This window comes from Nannospalax galili, unplaced genomic scaffold (assembly GCF_000622305.1).
Source record: "Nannospalax galili isolate Female #2095 unplaced genomic scaffold, S.galili_v1.0 scaffold1027, whole genome shotgun sequence".
NCBI lineage: Eukaryota > Metazoa > Chordata > Mammalia > Rodentia > Spalacidae > Nannospalax > Nannospalax galili.
The window spans coordinates 109,350-130,548 of NW_008355723.1; the positions used below are offsets into that span (position 1 = coordinate 109,350).

Sequence of the window (21,199 nt, forward strand, 5' to 3'; positions counted from 1 at the left end):
AAAAAAAAAATATTTTTAAAGTACAGATAACAGCTTTACAAAACATCAATAGACTGTTTCAACTATTAGAAGTTAAAAAAAAAAAGTCACACCACCTGAGTCCATTTCTTGGTGCTATTCTGCATCTGAATGGCTGCAATACAGCTGAAAAGCTTTTCTGATGTGATATCTTCTGGCAATTTAGTAAGAAATTGTGCTATATGAATAAAGTCCATCTGCAGAAGAATATCTTCATATAGCCGAAGGATTCCTAATCCAGTCCTAAATAAAAACTCCTCCCCATCTCTGCAAAATACATCCCAGACGCGACAGGCCAGATCAAGTGGTAGTGATTTGCTGTATAATGTGAAGATCCTGAAATTAAGGGGAAAACAGTTACTAAAATGTTTCCTTCAGTGACTCATTGACTCAAGCAGTGCATAGGAATAAAAGGGTAAATAAATTGTTTTTCCTCAACCTTGAATAGTGGTAAATTAAGCAATAAGCAATGACATTTCATGAATTTACAATCTTTTAAAATATTTTTTTATTTTTTTATTTTATGTGTAACTCTAGCTGGTCTGGAATTTTGTTATGTAGACCAGGCCAGCTTTCAACTCACAGAGATCTGCCTAGCTCTGCCTCTTGAGTGCTGGGTGCTTTTCAGTTTGTTTGTTTTTAAATCATTTATTAAGAATTTCATACATGCATATAAGGTGTTTTTATCAAACCCATGCCCACTCCCTCCCCTCTAACTCCTCCCATATCTCCCCATCACTTTTTTCTGATAACTTCATGTACTCTTTCTTATTTATTTATTTTTTTAAATGGCACTTTTGCTACTCTAACTTTCGCCCCCTCTGAAGAGGTATCCTTTTCAGTTTTTTAAGATTTTATTTTTAATTGTGAGGGTGAGGGGAAGGAGAAGGGTGGGGTTTGTGCACATGAATAGAGTGCCTGCAGAGGCCAGAAGAAGGCATCAGATCCCCTGGAGCTAGAATTACAGGCTGTGATGAGCCACCCCAAGTGGGCTCTGGAAACCGAGACTTGGGTCCTGTACAAGAACAGTATATACTCTAAACCATGAGCCATCTCTCCATCCCCTCCCCTATTCCCTTTTATAATTAAGAAACAAACAGAAACTTATTTCAACCCAGTCTATATTTTAAATACATTCTTACAAAAATGTGTGAACTTCTTTCTTGGTAAGGGAAGATTCTTCTTTATATATAATCCTGTGTATGAGATTTACTATACTTCCTAAAACACAAAAAGTTGTACTTTATTTTCTTTTTACTTTTATGTCTGTTTAATGACTTACCAATCTATCAAGTATATATCTGGTGTAAGACTATAGGACTTGAAATGAAGAAATAGTTTGGATAGATTTTCTTCAAAAAATACTTCAAATGTTGCAAAATATTTCAACATCTACAGACAGGAAAAAAAATCAACAAAATTACAAAACAACTTACTGTAGAAAGAGAAATAAATCTTTGTACATTAGTAGAAACATCTTGTTAATAAACAGCTCTTTTTTGACTTGTCTCATGAAGTTTTCCTAAAATTGTAATTCAACGAATACTTCATAAATTAGATCAGACTATCTCCATCTTTTAATGTTTTTACTCTCAACAGGCATTCAAACTACAGAAACGTGAAAGAAAACACAATCCATTCTGAATGTTCATACCATGCTGTGATCCACACGGAAAAAGGCCAGTTGGCATGGCTTATTCAGGAGATTTGCAAATGCAATGAAGGCATCTGCCTCCTCCAGATTGAGAATGAGTACTGCTGCAATGAAGGACATTCCTTGGACCTTCAACAGGAAGGGACAATAAATATGGATTATAGTAATAATTATGCAGTTTATTCAATTGCACTCCTAAAAAATGACAAAGTGACATTACAAAGAATTTACTGGGTTTTTTTTGGCAAAAGTAACTACTAAGAACTCACAATGGTTATGAATTTCCCAAATTGTACATTTCTTCAAGTAATACTGGTTTATTAAGTCAGGCAAATTTTTAAAAAACAAAATCAGCTCTTATTTGCTATAAAAGCCTATCTCAGTGTATCAACTAGCTTTCATTTCTTCTAAGTCTGAATTCTTTCAAAATTACAAAGTTCAATGAAGATAAAGTAATTATTTTCATAGTATAACATAAAGAATTAAGAATAAAAGAGGTCCATGAAATATATTGCTAAAATTCCACAAGAGAAGAGGTTGTAGGGGTTAAGTAGACTGTATTTGTGGGGAAGCTGGAGAAAGAAATGAAAAAATATTCCAAAATGAAAAAGCAGTTTGAACAAAGAAATGGGAACAGGGATAGCCCAGGTGCAACACAACATTTATAATGGAACTGGTGGAAGACATTTGGGAAAAGATTCATTTACATTATGAAAGGCTAGTGAGTTATCTTTAGCAACTGCACCTTTAATTAAAAACAAAGTAAAGCCAGGCATAGTGGCACTTGCCTTTCAGGAGGCAGAGGCAGGTGGATCTCTATGAGTTCAAGACCAGCCTGGTCTACATAGTGAGTTCCAGGACACCTGAGGCTACAGGGAGACCCTGTCTCAAAAAGACAAAAAAATACACAAAAGACAAAGTGAGGAAGCAGGGCGTGGTGGTGCATGCCTTTGATCCCAGCACTTGGGAGGCAAAGACAGGTGGATCTCTGTGAGTTTTAGTCCAACCTGGTCTCCATAGTAAGTTCCAGGCCAGCTGGTGCTACAGGGAGACCCTGTCTCAAAACAACCGAAAGAAAAAAAAAAAACCCCAAAGTGAGGAACTTCTGGTAGAGCTTTGTATAATGGACTTCTACAAGGCAATCATTAAGAGTAATTGCACTGACATATGTGTGTTGTTTCCAACCAATTACTCTGAAAGGTTTGCCTACCCTATCTTTACTTTGTTGGGTTTTTGTTGTTATTGTCATTACTTCTTATATAAACCAGGATGGCCTTGATCTCATAAAGATCTGCCTACTTCTCCCTCCGAAGTGCTGGGTTGTTAAAGGCCTGAGCTACCATGCCTGGCCTTTTTTTTTTTCTCTTTTTTTGCATTTTGTCTACATTTGACAACATTTTCAAGACACAAATCCTAAATGTTTACCTGCCCCCACAACAACAAAAACCCTGTGATTGGCCTGAATATGTATGTATTAGATGTTATACATAGCAGACCTCCAAGTCAGTAATTTTAAGCAACTTTGCCACTTCACATTCTTTACATCATGAAATGTGCACTTAGTACTAACCGCAAGAACATATATGTAGTAAAATGTATAAATGTATATGTAGAATATATCAGTAAAATGTATAATAATTACATTTTATAGCTGTATAGCTTTGGCATTTTAATTTCACAAGTATTTTAGGGACTCCTATAATAATAGTGTTTCTTCTATATAAAACTGGAAAAAAGAATTAAGGCCTTTTGGTGAATATAGCAAGGCAAAATGCAGTTCATCTTTTATTTTATTATTTTTATTTTATGTGTATGCATGTATTGCCTGCATGTAGGTAAGTGCACCAATGTCATGCAATGCCAGCAGAGGTCAGAAGAGGCTGTTGGATCCCCTGGGACTGGAGTTACAGGCAGTTGTTAACAGCCATGTGGTATGGAAGTCCTGTTAATGGCCATGTGGTATGCAAGTCCTGTTAACATGGTATTTGCATCTCTGAACTTCCAAAAGGCTGTAAAATTCACTCTTCTCAGTATTTTAGGACTTCATTTTGCCTATTTCTTTTTTTACATTCAGAAAACTAAGGACTGACACTTTCACTTTGCCAGGAATGTTTCTTGATAAAGCTGTGTCCTTTATACTGTGGAATAAGTCTTTTTCTCTTACTTTTGCTTCTTTGGAATGCATAAAACTATTCAAGGCTGTTTTTGCAGCTTTTTCCTTTTTCTGAACTCCAGGAGTAAGTTCACTTTATATTTACAGTTTGTCTTGGTGGTATAAGGGGCACATATTGGAATGGCAAACAGTACATCTTCAGGATGTGACTGGCCTGTCAAAGAATCAAACAGATCTTGCTCTTGCTTGTCATCATGCAGATTATCTACAGCTAGGTCTTGTAACTAGTGAGTTACAACTTGAAGAGATGGAGTTTCTTAATGCTGACTGAAACTCTCTGTCCACCCCTGGGGTTTCTAGGGCTGTTTCTTCATGGGTTCATCCTTCATTTTTCCTTTCTTTCCCTTCTTCCCTTTTTTTGTTTGAACCTGCAGACCCCAGCAATTTCATAATTAGTTCACAATCTTCTTCATCCTGGTCTTTGTATTTTTCCTTCATTTTTTTCATTTTCCTCTTCTGGCCTCTTTTCATTGGTTGCCCCACTGCAACATTTTTGCTTGTGTTCTGGTAAGTTTCAGTGTGCACAGCACTCTCTTTTTCTTTGACCTTTCCTTCTATCACTTCTAAATCCCCTGAGTCAGTTGGAAGCTTCTTTTTCATTTCTCTTCTTTCCTTTGCTGACAAATGTCTCCAGCTCTATAACGTATTGGCACTTGAATTAGAAGATTCTTCTTTTGAAGCCAATTTCTAGAGAGGCCTTTGGGTTTGAAGGTGGAACAGATCAATGGTAGTATCAGGATAATCTTCATCCTCCATTTCAACAATAGGCTCTTGATCCTTTGTAAGTTCTTCAGATTCTCCTTCATCCTCAGAGCTTTCGTCTTGAATTAATTCCTCACTTAGTTCATCTCTACCACTCTGAAAAGCAATATCCTCTTGGTCAACCTGAGTCAAGAGTTCTACTTCTGCAGGAGTATAATTCCTCTTTATCTTCTTCACTGCTGGTGTCACCTCCTTCTAGCTGTTCCATTTCTTCTTTTATGAGTTCACTTGTGAATTTGCCAGTGTTTCCAAATCTTCATCCTGTACTCTGACTTTTCGTTCACCTTGATGTCTCCAAATACAAGGCTCATCTACCTTAAAGAGAAAGCTAAACCCCAACATTAGATATGAAGGAGTAAGGAAATTCATTTTTCTTATCGCGAAGCTTCCTGTTGTCAAATACCCTCCTGTTGGTGCTGTTTTAGACACCTGATGGTACACCCACCAAGCACTAGTGCTAACTCGTGCATCCCAAGCAACACTGTAGCAAAGTGCCATTATGCCAGCCTCAATGTTCTTGGAGGGACGGGTTCTCCAAACCGTTTCTCCATCAATGAATTCCTGTTGGGTTTTTAGTTACACAGCTGGTAGCTCCATGAAGATAAGCACGCACAACAATGTCTCCTGGGGTCAAGTATCTTTTCAAAATCATATCATGCTTTTGATTATCTCATCCACCTATAATTAGATAATTCTCTGAGCTAACGAACCACAGAAATTTCTCAAAATAGAGGTAACAGCTTGTACTTCTTTTAAAGTTTGCTTTGTTTTCGTTTCTGCTGATTTAAATGCCTTCTCCACAGCTTCAACAGTCTTCTGTGTTTTTTTAGCAGTATATCTCTTGTGATCATAATACTTTTTTGATATTGTCATAGGCAGACAGGCTGAGATCCACATCAACAAGCAATAGCTTGTTTTTCTGAGGCTTCTGCAACTGTCTGTTCTTTTGCTTTTTCCTTTTGGTAGTTCAGTTTCATTTTTCTCAACACTGACATCACCATCATCATCATCTTCCTCCTCTGACACCAAGTATGGGATTCTTAGCAGCATGTAACATGATTTGTGAGCAGTTTTAATTCTTTAATTTCATTTGCAACAGGGTCTCCTTAAGCCTGAGCTTCTTTCACAATGACTCCAATTTCTGCCCAGTCTATCTGGTTGGCTAAAGCACTTCGAACTACCTGAAAGACTGTGTTAGCTATCTGCAGGTTCATTTCTATGAGCTCTCCTTTCAGATTGTCTATTTCCTGAGCCTGCTGAAGAGCTTCTAACCTGTGTTCATGATCCGCTAAGACATTATCTAATTTCTTTGGTGCTTGCTTTTCCTCTTGCAAAGCTTTTAAATCAATTTTCTGACCTTCTATTTTTGAATAAAATTCATCCACAGCCTTGTCAAATGATTCAAATTCTATATGTGGACATTGTGAATGCTAAGAAAACAAGAAAGGATGAAATTCCTCATACATGAGTGTATTTTCAACCACAACTGGTTTGTCTGCATTCAGGCTTGTTTTTTCATTTGTTTTGTTGTTGTTTGTTTGTTTTCTAGTCTTTTTGAGACAGGGTCTCCCTGTAGCCCCAGGTGGCCTGCAACTCACTATGTAGACCAGGCTGGCCTTGAACTCACAGAGATCCACCTGCCTCTGCCTCCCGAGTGCTGGGATTAAAGGCGTGTGCCTGGCTCTTATAGAGTATTTTAAGCTGATTCAAAGACATCATGGTATCAGGCTTCTACATAATGAAAGAAAAATAGTTACTTCACCATGTCTCCAAAGTCGAATTCTTGTGAATATTCTGTATTGTTTATCAATTTATTGTGTGAAATACTAAAAGGATGTCATTTGTGGCAATATCTTTTATCTTTTTTTAAAATTATTTTTTATGTGTATGAGTGTTTTGTGTGCATGTGTATAAGTGTACCCACGTTGTGCAATGCCCACAGAGATCAGAAGAGGGCATTAGATTCCCTGGAATTGGACTTAAGGATAGTTGTTAGCCACCATGTGGGTATTGGGAACTAAACCTCGGTCTTCTGCAAGAACAACCAGTACTCTTAACTGCTGAGCCATTTCTCCAGCCCTGTGCTAGTCTTCTTTTCAAAATTATTCAATTTGAGGGGCTGGAGAGATGGCTCAGCAGTTAAGAGCACTGACTGCTCTTGCAGAGGACCCAGGTTCGATTCCCAGCACCCACATGGCAGCTATGAACTGTCCTTAACTCCAGTTCCAGGGGAATCCAAAGCCCTCTTCTGACCTCTGCGGCACTGCACGACATGGGTGCACTCACTATTTTTGTTTTTTTAATTTGAGGCCAGGCATGGTGGCCCATACCTCTAATCCCAGTACTTAGGAGTCAGAGCAGGTGGAGCTCTGTGAATTAGAGGCTAGCCTGGTCTACATAGTGAGTTCCAGACAAGGTGGGGCTACAGGGAGACTCTGTCTTAAAAAGACCAAAAAAAAGTTTTTTAATTTGAATCTAATCAGGAGAAAATAGTAATCTTTGTTTTTATTTTTTCTATTTTTAAATTAATTTTTCTGTCTTTTTGAGACAGGGTCTCCCTGCAGCCCCAGCTGGCCTGGAACTTGGCTATATTGACAGGCTGGCCTCAAAATCACAGAGAGATCCTCTTGCCTTGTCTCCTGAGGGCTGGGATCAAAGGCATGTGCCACCATGCCCAGCTTGCAAATAGTAATCTTTAAATTCCACTGTACAGATTTTAAAAGAAATGAAAGATATTTGATGCTAAAAACTGAATCTTCTATAAAAACATGACAAAAATTTATATGTAAACTGAAAAAATTCAAAGGCTACACTGTGTTCTGTCATTCTTTTGTAGAATATCTGAGCAATTAGAATGTAAAGACTCTGCTCAAAGTATACTCTTTTCCATGCAGACCTGGCAAGTACTTCCTTTACTACACTGCACTCTCCCTATATCACGTTTTAAAATATTTTATTTATTATTTTTATTTTATGTGTATGTGTGTTTTGCCTGCACGTAGGTAAGTGCACCCATGTTGTGCAATGCCCGCAGAGGCCAGAAGAGGCTGTCGGATCCCCTGGAACTGAAGTTACAGACAGTTGTTAGCTGCCATGTGGGTGCTGGCGGACAGTTGTTAGCTGCCATGTGGGGGCTGGGATTCGAACCTGGGTCTTCTGCAAGAACAGTCAGTGTTCTTAACCACTGAGCCATCTCTCCAGCCCCTGTATCACCTTTTAATATGATAAAATTTATTTGTTTATTTACTTTTCTGTTTCTTCCTCTCTATGAATCATTGGGAAACATAACAATCTTCTGTGCATGGAAGTATCTAAAGTGCCTAGAACAATGGCTGCCATATCATAATAATGAAAAGCACATAAATATCTGTGTACACAAATGAACAAATTAACATGCATCAGAACAAAGTTGCACCAGACAAGCACCTTTATAGCAAATCTCTACAATTCTTTTAAGAGAAAGGTAAGATGAAAGTTTCATAACTTCTTATTAAACATTGGAAAATCAAATTCAATCTTTTTTTTTTTAGTTTGTTTCTTCCCCAAATCAACTAACATGACAGTAAATGAAAATATAAATATCATCTTAGAAGAACAAGGAGAATGGGAAAAGATATAAACAGGAGGTAAAAGATGTCAATAGCATTTTAGAAATTTTAATTTAAGTGGAGATGTTGAAACAAAAGTCTACAGAAAAGTCAATAATCAGCAAGCCAATTTAGCCAGGAGACAAGATAGCTCCAGAACGGAAGTTATGAGGCACTTTCAAAACTGAGGGTTATAAATAGGGTAGGTTAAATCTGTAAAATGAGAGCCCCACCCCCCATTTTGTATGGACAGGTACCTAGCTTTTCATTAATCTGACAGAATATAAGGAGATTTTATTCTACAGAGGTATAGTCAAAGAAAAAACAGAAATACAGATAGGCAAAGGCACATGAATAGCAGAGCTGCTAATAAGCTTACAAAATGAAAGGTGAAAAACTCTCCTAGCAGCCTTCCCAGAAAGCTGGCAGCCAGTCTAAAATCTTCAGCAAGAGACAGGAAACTTTCTTTCTAGGTAAACTAATAAGCCCCCAAAAGACAGATGCAGATAATTACTCTGTATCTGTAAATGTCTAAAACAACTTGAGATATTTTAATAAGAGTATAGACAAAATGTATATATGTAAAAATCAAGCAAACAAATACTTACATAGCCAACATCAGGTCTGTAACATGTATAGGCCCCTAAGATACTATGTAAGACATCGTGATATGGGCCACCCTTAGAAGAAAAAAATGAATTTGAAACTAAAATTATCTCTAGGTTAATTCATGAAACATTTAAAAACTGTAACATTCCTTAAATAACTAGTCCTAGTGTATTTAATCATTATCAAGATGTTTTAAAAATTAATAAAAAAGTTTGATCTTGAATAATAAAAGTCAAATATATAAACTTGAATACAAGTATATGATTTGTGAACAATTACACATACTTAATTTGGTATAATAAGTATGATAAATACAAATTGTTTCCCTATTTTTAATTTTTTTTCTATTTTATTATATATGTACTTTGTGTGTGTGTGTGTGTGTGTGTGTGCGTGCGCACCAGGGCCTTACACATGTATGTTAAGCATATGTTCTTACACTGAGCTATATCCCCCGCCCATTTCATTTTATATAATACAATTTCACAAAAAAAGTCATCAAGCTACACTCAATTAGGTTGCATTAATGCTTTTATCATTCATAATAATTTTAAGTACTTATTTGTGTATGAGTTCGGGTACGCACATGCCACAGCATGCATGTGGAAGTCAGAGGACAGCCTTTGGGAGCTGATTCTTTTCTTCCACTATGTGCATTCCTGGGATCGAATTCAGATTGTCAGGCTTGGCATCAAGTGTCTTTACCCAATGAACCATCTCACTGGCCCCAATAATAAAAATGTTTATCAGTCACATAACCTATGTTGTAAATAAACTATTTCCTTACATTTCAATGTTAACTATTGAAGATGACATTCACTCTGGGCAATTTTAACAAGGCAAATCCATTAACAATTCAAATATAGAATCAAAAGTAAAACTAAGAGATTGACTGTAACAAAAATGTATTAAGTGTCTGCTACATAACAGATATGTGCTATGCTAACTACAATGTATTTTACTCAATGGAACAAAATAGAAATTTCTTTAAAATTTTTTCTGTTAGTTTTGCACTTTTTATATAAAGGTTCAACTTATTAGTTTCCCTTTAAAAATAATAGTTACATATTTATAGAATCTTCTCCCACTGATATTGAAAGATTTAAAAAAGTAGTTATAAAATAAAAAATCTGGTTAGAGAATCTCACCTTCTGAAAAATGTAGAGAGATGGGAATGTACGGGATATGTCCAACTTAATTAATTCCAAACTGGCCTCGCGGTCAGCAACAGATATACCTGTATTTATCAAGTATATTAAATATAAACCATCACTTGGCTGTAACAACTTTATTTTATTTTATTTTATTTTATTTTATTTTTTGGTCTTTTTGAGACAGGGTCTCCCTGTAGCCACAGTTGGCCTGGAACTCACAGAGATCTGCCTGCCTCTGCCTCTGCCTCCAGAGTACTGGGATTAAAGGTGTGCACCACCACACCAAGCACAACTTCATTTTTTAAAGAGACCCATCACATAGCCTGTTATTTAAGGCAAGTAGAAAAGCTGAACAATCAAAAATGTTCAAGAAATTAGTTATTGCTAGAACTTAGTCTCTTTCCCCCATCCCTTTGTTGTTTTTTGAGATAGGCTCTCACGTAGCCCAGGCTACCTTCAAACTTCAATACCCTATGTAGCTGAAGTTGGCCCTGAACTCTTAATCTTCCTGCATGCTGAGATCACAAGCCTGTACCACCACACCTAGTTTAGTGCTAGGGATTAACTTCAGGCCCTGTGCATGACAGGCAGGGACTCTATTAACTGAGCTACATCTTCAGCCACCACCTTCTCCTTTTTGAGACAGGGTCTCATTCTGAAACCTAGACTTACAGCAGCCCTCTTGCCTCAGCCTTGTGAGTGCTGTGATTACAGGCTTCAGCAACCACAGACAATAATTTGTGATGTCTTATACATATAATTAGAGCCTCAATCCTAATGGCCTTGCCAGTTTCAGGGAAGACAGAGGCATTTAAGATTTACTACCTTAAGACAGTGAGCTACCCTCTAACTATTCAAATAAGACCCCAATCAAATGGCCCAGGAGACAAGGTCAGATAACTTCTCTTAACTGAGATAAAATGACCCCATTCCTTTCCAAGGGTGTAATTTATATTCTCTCCAACAAGGGAAAAGTTTTAATTAACCAAGGCTGGCCTCAAACTCTTCTTTAAAAAAAAAATGCTGTATTTTGAATCATAGCATCTACTCTGTGTTCATATTCAAATACACCTTTCTAATATGTCCCTTGGAGTTACCAACTGAGTTTTCATATGTTACAAAAATACTCCATGATTTAGTATCTGCCAATAAATTCAATTTAGCCTATACCAATATATCCAATTTATAGATGAATTTGGAGGGGACCTGATACATGACTAGTTTTCCATGCATAGTGTGATATTTTCTACCTATTCTTGTTTGATTATCCCTTATTAATATATATAATATATAGTATATAAACACATTTTCTTATATTTAATGCTGGATATTTTGTATGCCTTGATGACATCATGAAAGGAAACTGCCTATTTGTTATTTTCAATCAGTTTTCTTATAAGGAATATATTATTTCTTCTGTTAAAATGCAACTGTGAAGACAAAAAATAAATTTTAGAAAATGCTGTATTTATTATTTTTATTTTATGAGTGTATTACCAGTATGTAAGTGCACCTGTGTCATTCAATGCCAGTGAATGTCAGAAGGTGCTGGATCCTCAGGAACTGGATTTACAGATGGCTTTCAGTCTCCATGTGGGTGCTGGGAACTAAACCCAAGTACTCTGAAGAGCAGCCAGTGCTCTTAATCACTAAGCTATCTCTCCAGCACTTGCACTTTTTTGAAAAAAAAAATAATAAATTTTATTTTTATAAATAAATAAATAAATTTTTTGTGTATGGGTGGTATGCCTGCATGTATGTAAGAACACCCATGTTATGCAGTGCCCATGGATGACAGAAAAGGGCATCAGATACCCTAGAACTGGAGTTACAGGGTTGGTGGTTAGCTGCCATGTGGGTGCTGGGATTTGAACCTGGGTCTTCTGTAAGAACAGTCAGTGCTCTTAACTACTGAGCCATCTCTCCAGCCCCTTGAACTCTTGATCCTCCTGTCTCTACCTCCTGAATGTTGGAACTATAGGTATATACCACCATGCTAAGCTCTGAAATTAGTCTCATATTTAAGAATTACACATTTATCAAAAAGGCATATGGTAATTTGTGTGTGTGTGTGTGTGTGTGTGTGTCTTTGTGAGATGTCATTGTGTACAGGTGCTTATGGAAGCCAGAAGAGGGCATTAGATCTCCTGAAACTGTAGTTACAGGCAACTGTGAGCTGCCTGATGTGGGTGCTGAGAACCCAACTTGTATCCTCAGGAAGAACAACAAGTACTCTTTACCACTGAGTCATCTCTCCAGCCCCCTGCTTCTAGCTTTGTAGAGACAGACTACTATTACCATAGTAATACTTGGGAAAGAAATACAAATAATTACAATTATCAGGCAGGGCTGGAGAGATGGTTTAGTGGTTAGGAGCATTTGCTTGACTGCCTAGAACTCCCTATGTAGACCAGGCTGGCTTTGAACTCACAGAGATCCACTTGCCTCTGCCTCCTGAGTAACAGTATTAAAGGCGTGCACCACCATGCTCCCCTATAGACCTTTAACCCCATCACTGAGAGGGGCAGATATAAGGGGATCACTGGGGCTTGCTGTCTTCTATCCTAATAACAAAAAAAGGAAACTCTAAATTCAGGGAGAGCCCCAGCCTCTGGTCTCTGTGTGGCACACAGGGCCATGCATCTGTATATACAATGTACATATACTACATACACATTCATACACATACATATGGACACACATGTACACATACAATACTCCCTCACATATATACACATGCACACATGAGCAGCACTCAAAATACATAGACAATAGATACATATATATATATATATAATATTACAAGTATATCTTTTTGTTTTGTTCTGTTTTGTTTTGTTTTGTTTTGTTTGAGACATGGTCTCCCTGTAGCTCTAGCTGGCCTGGGACTTGCTATGTAGACCAAGCTGGCCTCAATCTCACAGAGATCCTCCTCTGCCTCCCAAGTGCTGGAATTAAAGGCATGGGCCACCACTCCTGACTCAAGTGTTTTTTAAACATATTTTTTAGTGATCTCAGAGCTGACAAGAGAGGTCTAAGGCATTTTAATTCAGGAAAGGTAAGGGCCTTTCCTATCTAAGTGGACACTAGTGGGCAACTCTTGTCCTTGGGGCCTTTGCCAACTCAGAATGAATTTAGAATAGAGATTGACAGAAGCAAAAGTACTGAGGCCTGAGGGAAAAAAAACCTAAAGAGCTTTCCATTGCTAAACAGATATGACACAAGGGAATTAGGAGGTACTCTGAGTCTGTATCTGATTTTTCACTGTATGAGATTTTTATACGTCACATGGTCCTTAAGAGTAAGTCTTACATCTCAATAGACAAAGATGCCTAAAATCAAAATTGGACAACCCTTTTTTTTTTTTTTTTTTGTCTTTTTGAAGCAGGGTCTCCCTGTAGCCCCAGCTGTCCTGGAACTCACTATGTAGACCAGGCTGGCCTTGAACTCACAGAGATCCACCTGCCTCTGCCTCCTAAGTGCTGGGACTACAGGCATGCCTGGCTGGACAGCACTTTTCATTAAGAAATCTGAAAGCTGAGAAGAACTAAATGTGCCAGAAAGCCTCAGTTTCACCCTGACCCAACTCAATCACTGAACGAATTGAAGTAATAAGCCCTAAACCTAAGTGCTTAAAAGGAAAGAGCATGCTATCTATTCATGAAAAACATCAACAACAGTTTCTACCTTTATTCTAGCTGACTTTTGCCTGTGATTCTGCCTAGCTCCCCGGCTCCTCAACACACTCACTAACCGCAACCAGCCAAGCATTTCAGGAGTACATTATTTTTCTAATACTGGGAAACATACAACTAGCCAGGAAGAAGTTTCTGTAATACTGGGAAACTTACAACTTGCCAGGCAGAATGCCCTCGTACTCAGCTATACCTGCATCTTCAGGGAGCCCACTGTTTCTGCAATTCTGAGAAAATTGTTTCATTTTTTCCTAACCAAAACTTAGAAACTTTTTTCTTTAAATCTTTTTGAGACAGGGTCTCCTTGTAGCCCAAGCTGGCCTGGAACTTACTATGTAGACCAGGCTGGCCTCAAACTCACAAAGAACCACCTGCCTCTGCCTCCCAAGTGCTGGAATTAAGGCATGCACCACCACACCAGGCCAGAAACTTTTTATTAACTGAAAACCTCTTTGTTAACTGACCTGCCCAGTCTGGTGTAACCACAGTGATCTGATCTAACCATGGTTATTGGTTCTGCCTGTTGCATGATATAATTGTGGTTTTAGGCTTTGTAAAACCCACTCTGCCTCCCCTCAGGGCTGAGAGTTCTTTTGGGTGTTAACTCTTTTGACCACCAGCTATTAAAGGACTTTTAATTTGACTATCATTATGTGGCGTTCCTCTGTGCCTTGTGCTCAGTATTACAGTTCTTGGGTTTGGTAGCAGGTTCCTTTACCCATTGAGTTACCTTTCCAGTCCTGGAATAATTCTTCGTTACATTCAATTAATTTATTTTGATATAAAACTTTCTTTATTTAATCATGATAAGAAAAAATGTTTTGTCTCAACCTAAGGCAACTGATGGCTGCTGGGAGGGGAAAAAAAACAGTTGTCTTATAGGGTGGAACTCTTGGTGGGTAAAATGGATGGACCTATACTGAAGGACATTTGGGGATACAAACCAGACTCTACAGGCTGTGTTATTTATATGAGAGTACATTAAGTTGGGTGGAGGGCAGTAGAAAAAGTGTGGATGGAAAGGAGATCTAAATACCATTAACCTACACCGTATGAAAATCCCAAAAATTCGACTTGAAAATTTGCTTTGTGTTTTTTCTTGTTTGTTTGTAAACAGGGTCTCCTGTAGTTTAGGCTGGTCTCACTTAGCTGATGATAACCTTGTACCTTGATTCTCCTGCCTCCACCTCCTCAAGTATCGGGATTATAGGCTTAATGCCAGATGTCAATTCTTGTCATTTTAATTCATGTAATTCTTGCTTTGTTTTTTTTTTTGTTTTGTTTTGTTTTGTTCTTAGTTTTGGGCAACAGTTCTAGTACTGGGCTATATATAACCCCAGTCTTAGTTTATATAATAATTCTGATACTTCATAAAAACTTGATTAAAATAATAGTGAGACATGCAGGGTGATATACACCTGCAATCCCAGCCCTCAGGAGGTTGAGGAAGCAGGTTCACAAGTTCAAGTCTATCCCGGGCTGTATGAAACAAGATTCTTTCTCAAAAAACAAAAAATGAAACAACAACAAAACAAAAGAATGAAACAACTGAGGCTCTGCTAATAAAGACTTTTTTCTTTTTTTGAGACAAGGTCTCACTATGTGTCCCACTGGTCTGGAACTTGCTATATAGACCAGGCTGTCTTCAAACTCAAAAAGCCTGCCTCTGTCTCCTGGGTGCCTGGATTAAAGTCATGCAGCATTACACCTTGCTTATAGGATTTCTTTAAGAAATATTTTATTTATTTTTATTTTATGTGTATGAGTATATTGCCTGAATGTGTATAAGGGCACACATGTTGTACAATGCCTACGGAGGTCAGAAGAAGGTGACAAATACCCTGGAACTGGAAGTGCTGACGGTTGTGGGTGCTGGGAATTGAACCTGGGTCCTCTGCAAGAGCAGTCAGTGCTCTTAACAGCTGAGCTCTGCTTATAGAATTTCTTATCTCTTCACTTTCCTTGTATTTTCAGTTACCCACAAATAGCTAAAATAGCTAACAGGCCTCAGGATGATTCTTTCATAATCCTCAAAACCAAGTCTTCAACAACTTAGTTTTCCCTTCCCTAATATTCACTTTCCTAAAACTGAAGAAAGCATTTAATATGTTCATAGGAAACTACTCTGAGGTAAGTACTATTATTTCATCCAAAGATACATTCATTTTTAGTTTTGCTTATAGGGAAAAAAAGTTTATTTTCTATAAATAAATATTTTTAAAAAGTGGGCTGGGGACATAGCTTAGTCAGGAGAGTGCTTATTTAGCATGTATGAAGCCCTGGGTTCAATCTCTAGCATCACATAACCAGGACATGGTAGCTCACACCTGTGATGCTAGCACTCCTCAGGTGGAGCTAGGAGAACCATTAAGTTCAATGTCATTCTCAGCTGCTGAGTGAGTTCAAAGACAGTTTAAAGGAGATCCTTTCTAACAATAAACAAGTGACTTAAAAGTAAATGATTCCCACTATTCAAGTACAATGGATAACTGAATAAATTTACCTAAATTTAACAAACTATGATACAAGGAAAAATGTTTTTCTTCAAAATGATTAGGAAAAAATAACTGACAAGGCAGAGGTAAAGATGAGGGCTACCAATGAATTAAATGACCAAACAGTAAAACAAAGCACAGTAAAAGTTATACACAATATATTAGGAAATGAGTGAAGGTTAACAGATAGGGGAAGATGAGTTCAAAGTGAGCATGAAGAACACCAACCTTTAAATAAACACTTTGCCTGAAAATGCTTCATCACACTAGGCTCACTGTTGTAACTGGAATCTTGGGTTCTGGGGTAAAGCAAATCTGGCTTGTATCGCAGCTTCTCTACTTTGAACTTACTGCTACTCTAAGTCTCAGTATTTTCCATTCAAAATACAGGACAATATATCTACTTTAAAGATTATTAAACCAGACTGGTGGCACATGCATTTAATCCCAGCACTCAGGAGACAAAGGCAGGTATATCTCTGTGAGACTGAGGTCAGTCTGGTCTATATAGAACATTCAAAGAAAGCTGTGGGCCAAAGGGAGACCCAGTCTCAAAACAAAAAAACACATAAACAGACAAATAGGCTACTAAGATTAAATAAGATAATGTACATAAAGCAGTTATCATGGTTTCTGGCACATCATTATATTCAGTAACTGGATTTTCTTCTTGAAATTCTTATTTAAGAAAACCCCACACCTTCTGTATCATTCTCAGAACTTGTTTCACTGAAGCTTTTCCACCGTTCTTTCGCTCTTGAGAGGAAGATTTCATAAAGTTCTGAAAAAAAAACCCAAAATTCATAAACAGAAAAGAAATAAACTCTCATTTTTAACTCTCACTTTTTACTTTTAATAGTTCAATTCTCGCTGGTATAGCAGGTATCAAAAACGTGGCAAATTAAAGTCTCTGATTTTGTCAGAACTATTCATTACAATCAGAAAGGCAGCAAGTAAAAATCCTGGAGTTCAACCACTCAGGAAGCTAGGACACAGAACGTACAATGAAGAGGGGACACTGCTTCTGCTAAAGGAGTGCCCTGTAGCAGAGCAGCAAGTTTGAGGGACTTGGACTGAGATTCATATTCCAGCTCTGCCAATTACTATCTGTGGGACTTCCAGACATTTACTTCATGACTTGGATCTTAACTTTTCTCATTTGTAAACTCGAAAAAAAAAAACAAACCTATTCATGGGTTTACTGGTGATTAAACAAGGTTATTTTATGCAGATTCTAGCATCTTAAAGACACTCTTAAATAAATGCTAGTTCTTGCTTTCTCTGTATAAATTGGTTTCCTCATTTTGATTTTGTATCTAAAGCTACCTGTGCTCTACACAGATTCAGTCTAATGGTCTACATACAAAACTGTTTCTTTTTACTTTAGGTGTCTTGTCAATTACAGGTTTCTGTGTGCAGAGTCTCATAAAACTTCAGGAACAGAAAAAAATTAAAACATTTTTCTCAATTCTCAAATTTTAGTTGTCTTTACTTTCTAATTAATCATTATAGATATTTGGAATTGTATGTTAAATTGTCAATTTCAGTGACAGGAAGAGTAAAAAATGTCTCTTGCCCAGGACTAACATTTATATATTGTCTAAATATCAAGAACTTTTTTTTACTTACACTGATTCTTACTAGAATTTTTTAAAGGTAAAACACTAACATGGTTTCTAAAACATAAGCAGTACAAAATAACATGAAGCAGAAAAAAATAAATTTCCTTCTCTCAGGTGTAACTGGTTAGCTGAGCTCTTATGAACTCTTCCAAACATGAAAATGTGCATGCTCAATTTTATATATATTATACACACTATAAAAAACACAAACACAAAATGATGACACACTAGTTGCACAGATCTGCATCTTTGTTCTACAAGGAGCTATATATTCATATGCAACATTGTCAATTGTTTTTTGTTTCTGTGATTTTTTTTCCTGTGCTGGGGACTGAACTCAAGGTCAGCACTCTACCACTGAGCTAAATTTCCAATCTTTAAAAAAAAAATTATACAATACTACAATGTACAATATATGAGTGCACTATAGTAAGTTTTTCTTTTTTGTTTTTTGGGTTTTTTTTTTTTTTTTTGTCTCTTTGACAGGGTCTCCCTGTAGCCCCAGCTGATTTAGAACTCAATATGTAGACCAGGCTGGCCTCAATTACACAGAGATTCACCTACCTCTGCCTCCCCAGTGCTGGGATTAAAGGTGTGCACCACCAGGCCTGGCAATAATACGTATTCTTATATTGTCAAGAATCCAATCATTACAAAATAAGTAGATATAGTTCAAATATACTTTACAATTCTTTCTTTTCCTTTCTATTTACTTTCCATTACTACTAATGGTTTAAAAAGAAACTTTTTTTTTTTTTTTTTGGTTTTTTTGAGACAGGGTCTCCCTGTAGCCCCAGCTGTCCTGGAACTCACTATGTAGACCAGGCTGGCCTCGAACTCACAGAAATCGGCCTGCCTCTGCCCCCCGAGTGCTGGGATTAAAGGTGTGTGCCACCATGCCTGGATAAAAAGAAGCTTTTTAAGAAATAAAAACTTGAGTCAGGTGTGGCGATGCATGCCTTTAATCCCAGGCAGAAGCAGGCAGATGTCTGTGAGATTGAAGCCAGCCTGGTCTACATAATGATTTCCAGGCCAGTTGGGGCTACTGGGAGACCCTGTCTCAAAAAAACCAAGCAAACAAACAAAAATGACTATTACTTACGTCTAAACCCATGATTTGGTAGAAGAGTTCACTATAACTTAAAAATTTGTGTATACAGTTCATTCCTCTGAAAATAAATCCCCACCTTACGCTGTAGAAAGAAAGAAAGAAAGAAAGAAAGAAAGAAAGAAAGAAAGAAAGAAAGAAAGAAAGAAAGAAAGAAAGAAAGAAAGAGAAAGAAAAGGATAGGTGTTTGGATAGATAGATGAGAGGGATCTGACTAGACCGAAATTGGATGGACTCGCACAGTGAGTCTTACTTAACACCCAAGACAGAGTACATGGGTTCCAGTGGTGGGGGGGCTATAAAGGTGATTCAGATTGTCTGAGATATTCTGTATGAAATACAAGATATAATAAAATCAAATTTTAAAAAGTTTGTGTATACAATTGCTTGAGACTCAATTATCAAACACTATATATTTTTTTCTTTCTTTCTTTTTTTTCAGTCTTTTTGAGACAGGGTCTCCCTGCAGCCCCAGCTGGCCTAGAACTCACTATGTAGACCAGGCTGGCCTTGAACTCACAGAGATCCTCCTGCCTCTGCCACCCGAGTGCTGGGATCAAAGGAGTGTACCACCATGCCTGGTTTATATAATTGTTTTTTTTTTTTTTTAATTTATGTGTATGCGTGTATTGCCTGCATGTAGGTAAGTGCACCCATGTCATGCAATGCCTGCAGAGGTCAGAAGAGGGTGTCAGATCCCCTGGGACTGGAGTTACAGACAGTTGTTAGCTACCATGTGGGTGCTGGGATTCAAACCCGGGTCTTCCACAAGAAGAACCAGTATTCTTAACCGCTGAGCCAGCTCTCCAGTCCGTATATCATTGTTATTAAAACTATCAACTGGTTTTAAATCATGTCAATTTCATTAATGAACCCAAGTTTTTTTTGTTGTTGGTTTTTGTTTTGTTTTTTTTTTTTCTGTGTGTGTGTGGGGGGAGGTCCAGCTTAATTTATTCAAGCTTTAAACTGCCTTGGAAGAAAAAATTAAAAAAGCCCTGGCTGACAAATTCATCGTTTTGGAAGCCACAGAGTTAATAATAAAAATGTGGCAATGCATTTTAAAACATCAGAGGGTAGTTTCGCCAGGAAGCATTACAGTGACTATATACAATAAGAACTTCATCTCAGTTAAACTTCATGCTTAGTTCTTATTTTGAATCCACAAAGGGAAAAGTTGAAGCAAAATTAAAGACAGAGCAGTACCTTACACCTGAACAGAGAACCTGATTCCAGGGTTTTACTCTCTGATTTTGTGAAAATGATGACAGATTCACCTTTCAACAAAGAGCACTTTCCATGTATGATTCCTGCTATAAATAGCCAAAACAACCCTTTGAGGTAGTTAATAATCTTACCCTCATTTTACAGACGAAAGTACTAGTATTTTATATGTTAAGTAATTTGCCCAAGGTCAGAAATCTAATACATGGTGGAACCCTGATTTGAACCAACTTGAATGACTTTATAGCCTGAACATTCTCTCGTGGTTCTATATTTCATGTTTTAAACAGATACAAAATAAAGGGTCAAATTATTAAAAAGTAAACAAGGTTATTAAAAAATAAGCTTACTGCAATCAAAACTGAGTACCACTTCTACCATTAATGAAAAAGCAGAGAATGATTTCTCTATTTCATGTTTAGTAAAGAAAACCTAAAATTACTTAAAACAATCACATTACACATTTTTATAAATTTCAAACTTGAACCATTTGATTACAGTGTCACAAAAATTTACCACCTATTTAAACAAATTTTAATAACTAAGTTATGAAGCAAGCTACTTCTAAAGCCAAAGTAGTAAGAAAAAAAAAAGCTTAAAATAAAACAAAATTTCAAATAACCGTCAGTCAATACTTTTTAAATCAAACAGAGAGACATTTCCTTTTAACATGCTTCAAGCATAGAAAGCACAAGAAATCTGTGTCTTATTTGAGGAGAAAAATTAAATCATATAACCTACTCTAAGGTAAATTAAAGCTTAAAATTCACCCTTAAACTGTTATTTGAGGGGGGGGGGCATGGGGAATAAAACTATAGCCTTGTGCACACAGTCTTCCTGCTTTGTTGTATTTTTGAGACTGGGTTTAAGTTTCCCTAGCTGGTCGTGAACTCACTCCATAGACCAAGTAAGACCTTCAATTTGCAATCTTCTTGTCTTAGCCTCCCAAGTTCAGATTGCAGGCACATGCCACCATGCCCAGCCCATTATTATTATTATTATTATTATTATTATTATTATTATTATTTGTCTTTTTGAGACAGGGTCTTTTGTCCCCCTGGAGCCCCAGCTAGCCTGGAACTCACTATGTAGACCAGGCTG

The 21,199-nt window shown here is 37.2% G+C and overlaps 1 protein-coding gene, 1 long non-coding RNA gene and 1 pseudogene across 3 annotated transcripts in view; 1 reads left to right on the forward strand and 2 right to left on the reverse strand.

Moving 5' to 3' along the window:
• Positions 1-1,745, forward strand: part of LOC108491767 — a 24,613-nt gene extending 22,868 nt beyond the window's left edge. Inside the window, exon 3 of the long non-coding RNA XR_001872914.2 lies at positions 1,618-1,745. This is a non-coding gene — a long non-coding RNA (uncharacterized LOC108491767). The remainder of the gene's footprint in view (positions 1-1,617) is intronic.
• Tbc1d12 (TBC1 domain family member 12) overlaps positions 1-21,199 on the reverse strand; it is a 103,128-nt gene that overhangs the window by 3,638 nt on the left and 78,291 nt on the right. For both annotated transcript variants that reach the window (XM_029556129.1, XM_008853077.3), the window contains 6 exons: positions 16,848-16,928; positions 9,952-10,040; positions 8,803-8,874; positions 1,673-1,801; positions 1,301-1,410; positions 96-354 (listed from right to left, as the gene is read on the reverse strand). In XM_029556129.1, coding sequence (XP_029411989.1) covers positions 96-354; positions 1,301-1,410; positions 1,673-1,801; positions 8,803-8,874; positions 9,952-10,040; positions 16,848-16,928 — 740 coding nt within the window. The remainder of the gene's footprint in view (positions 1-95; positions 355-1,300; positions 1,411-1,672; positions 1,802-8,802; positions 8,875-9,951; positions 10,041-16,847; positions 16,929-21,199) is intronic.
• On the reverse strand, positions 2,727-6,510 carry LOC103750139 (annotated as a pseudogene).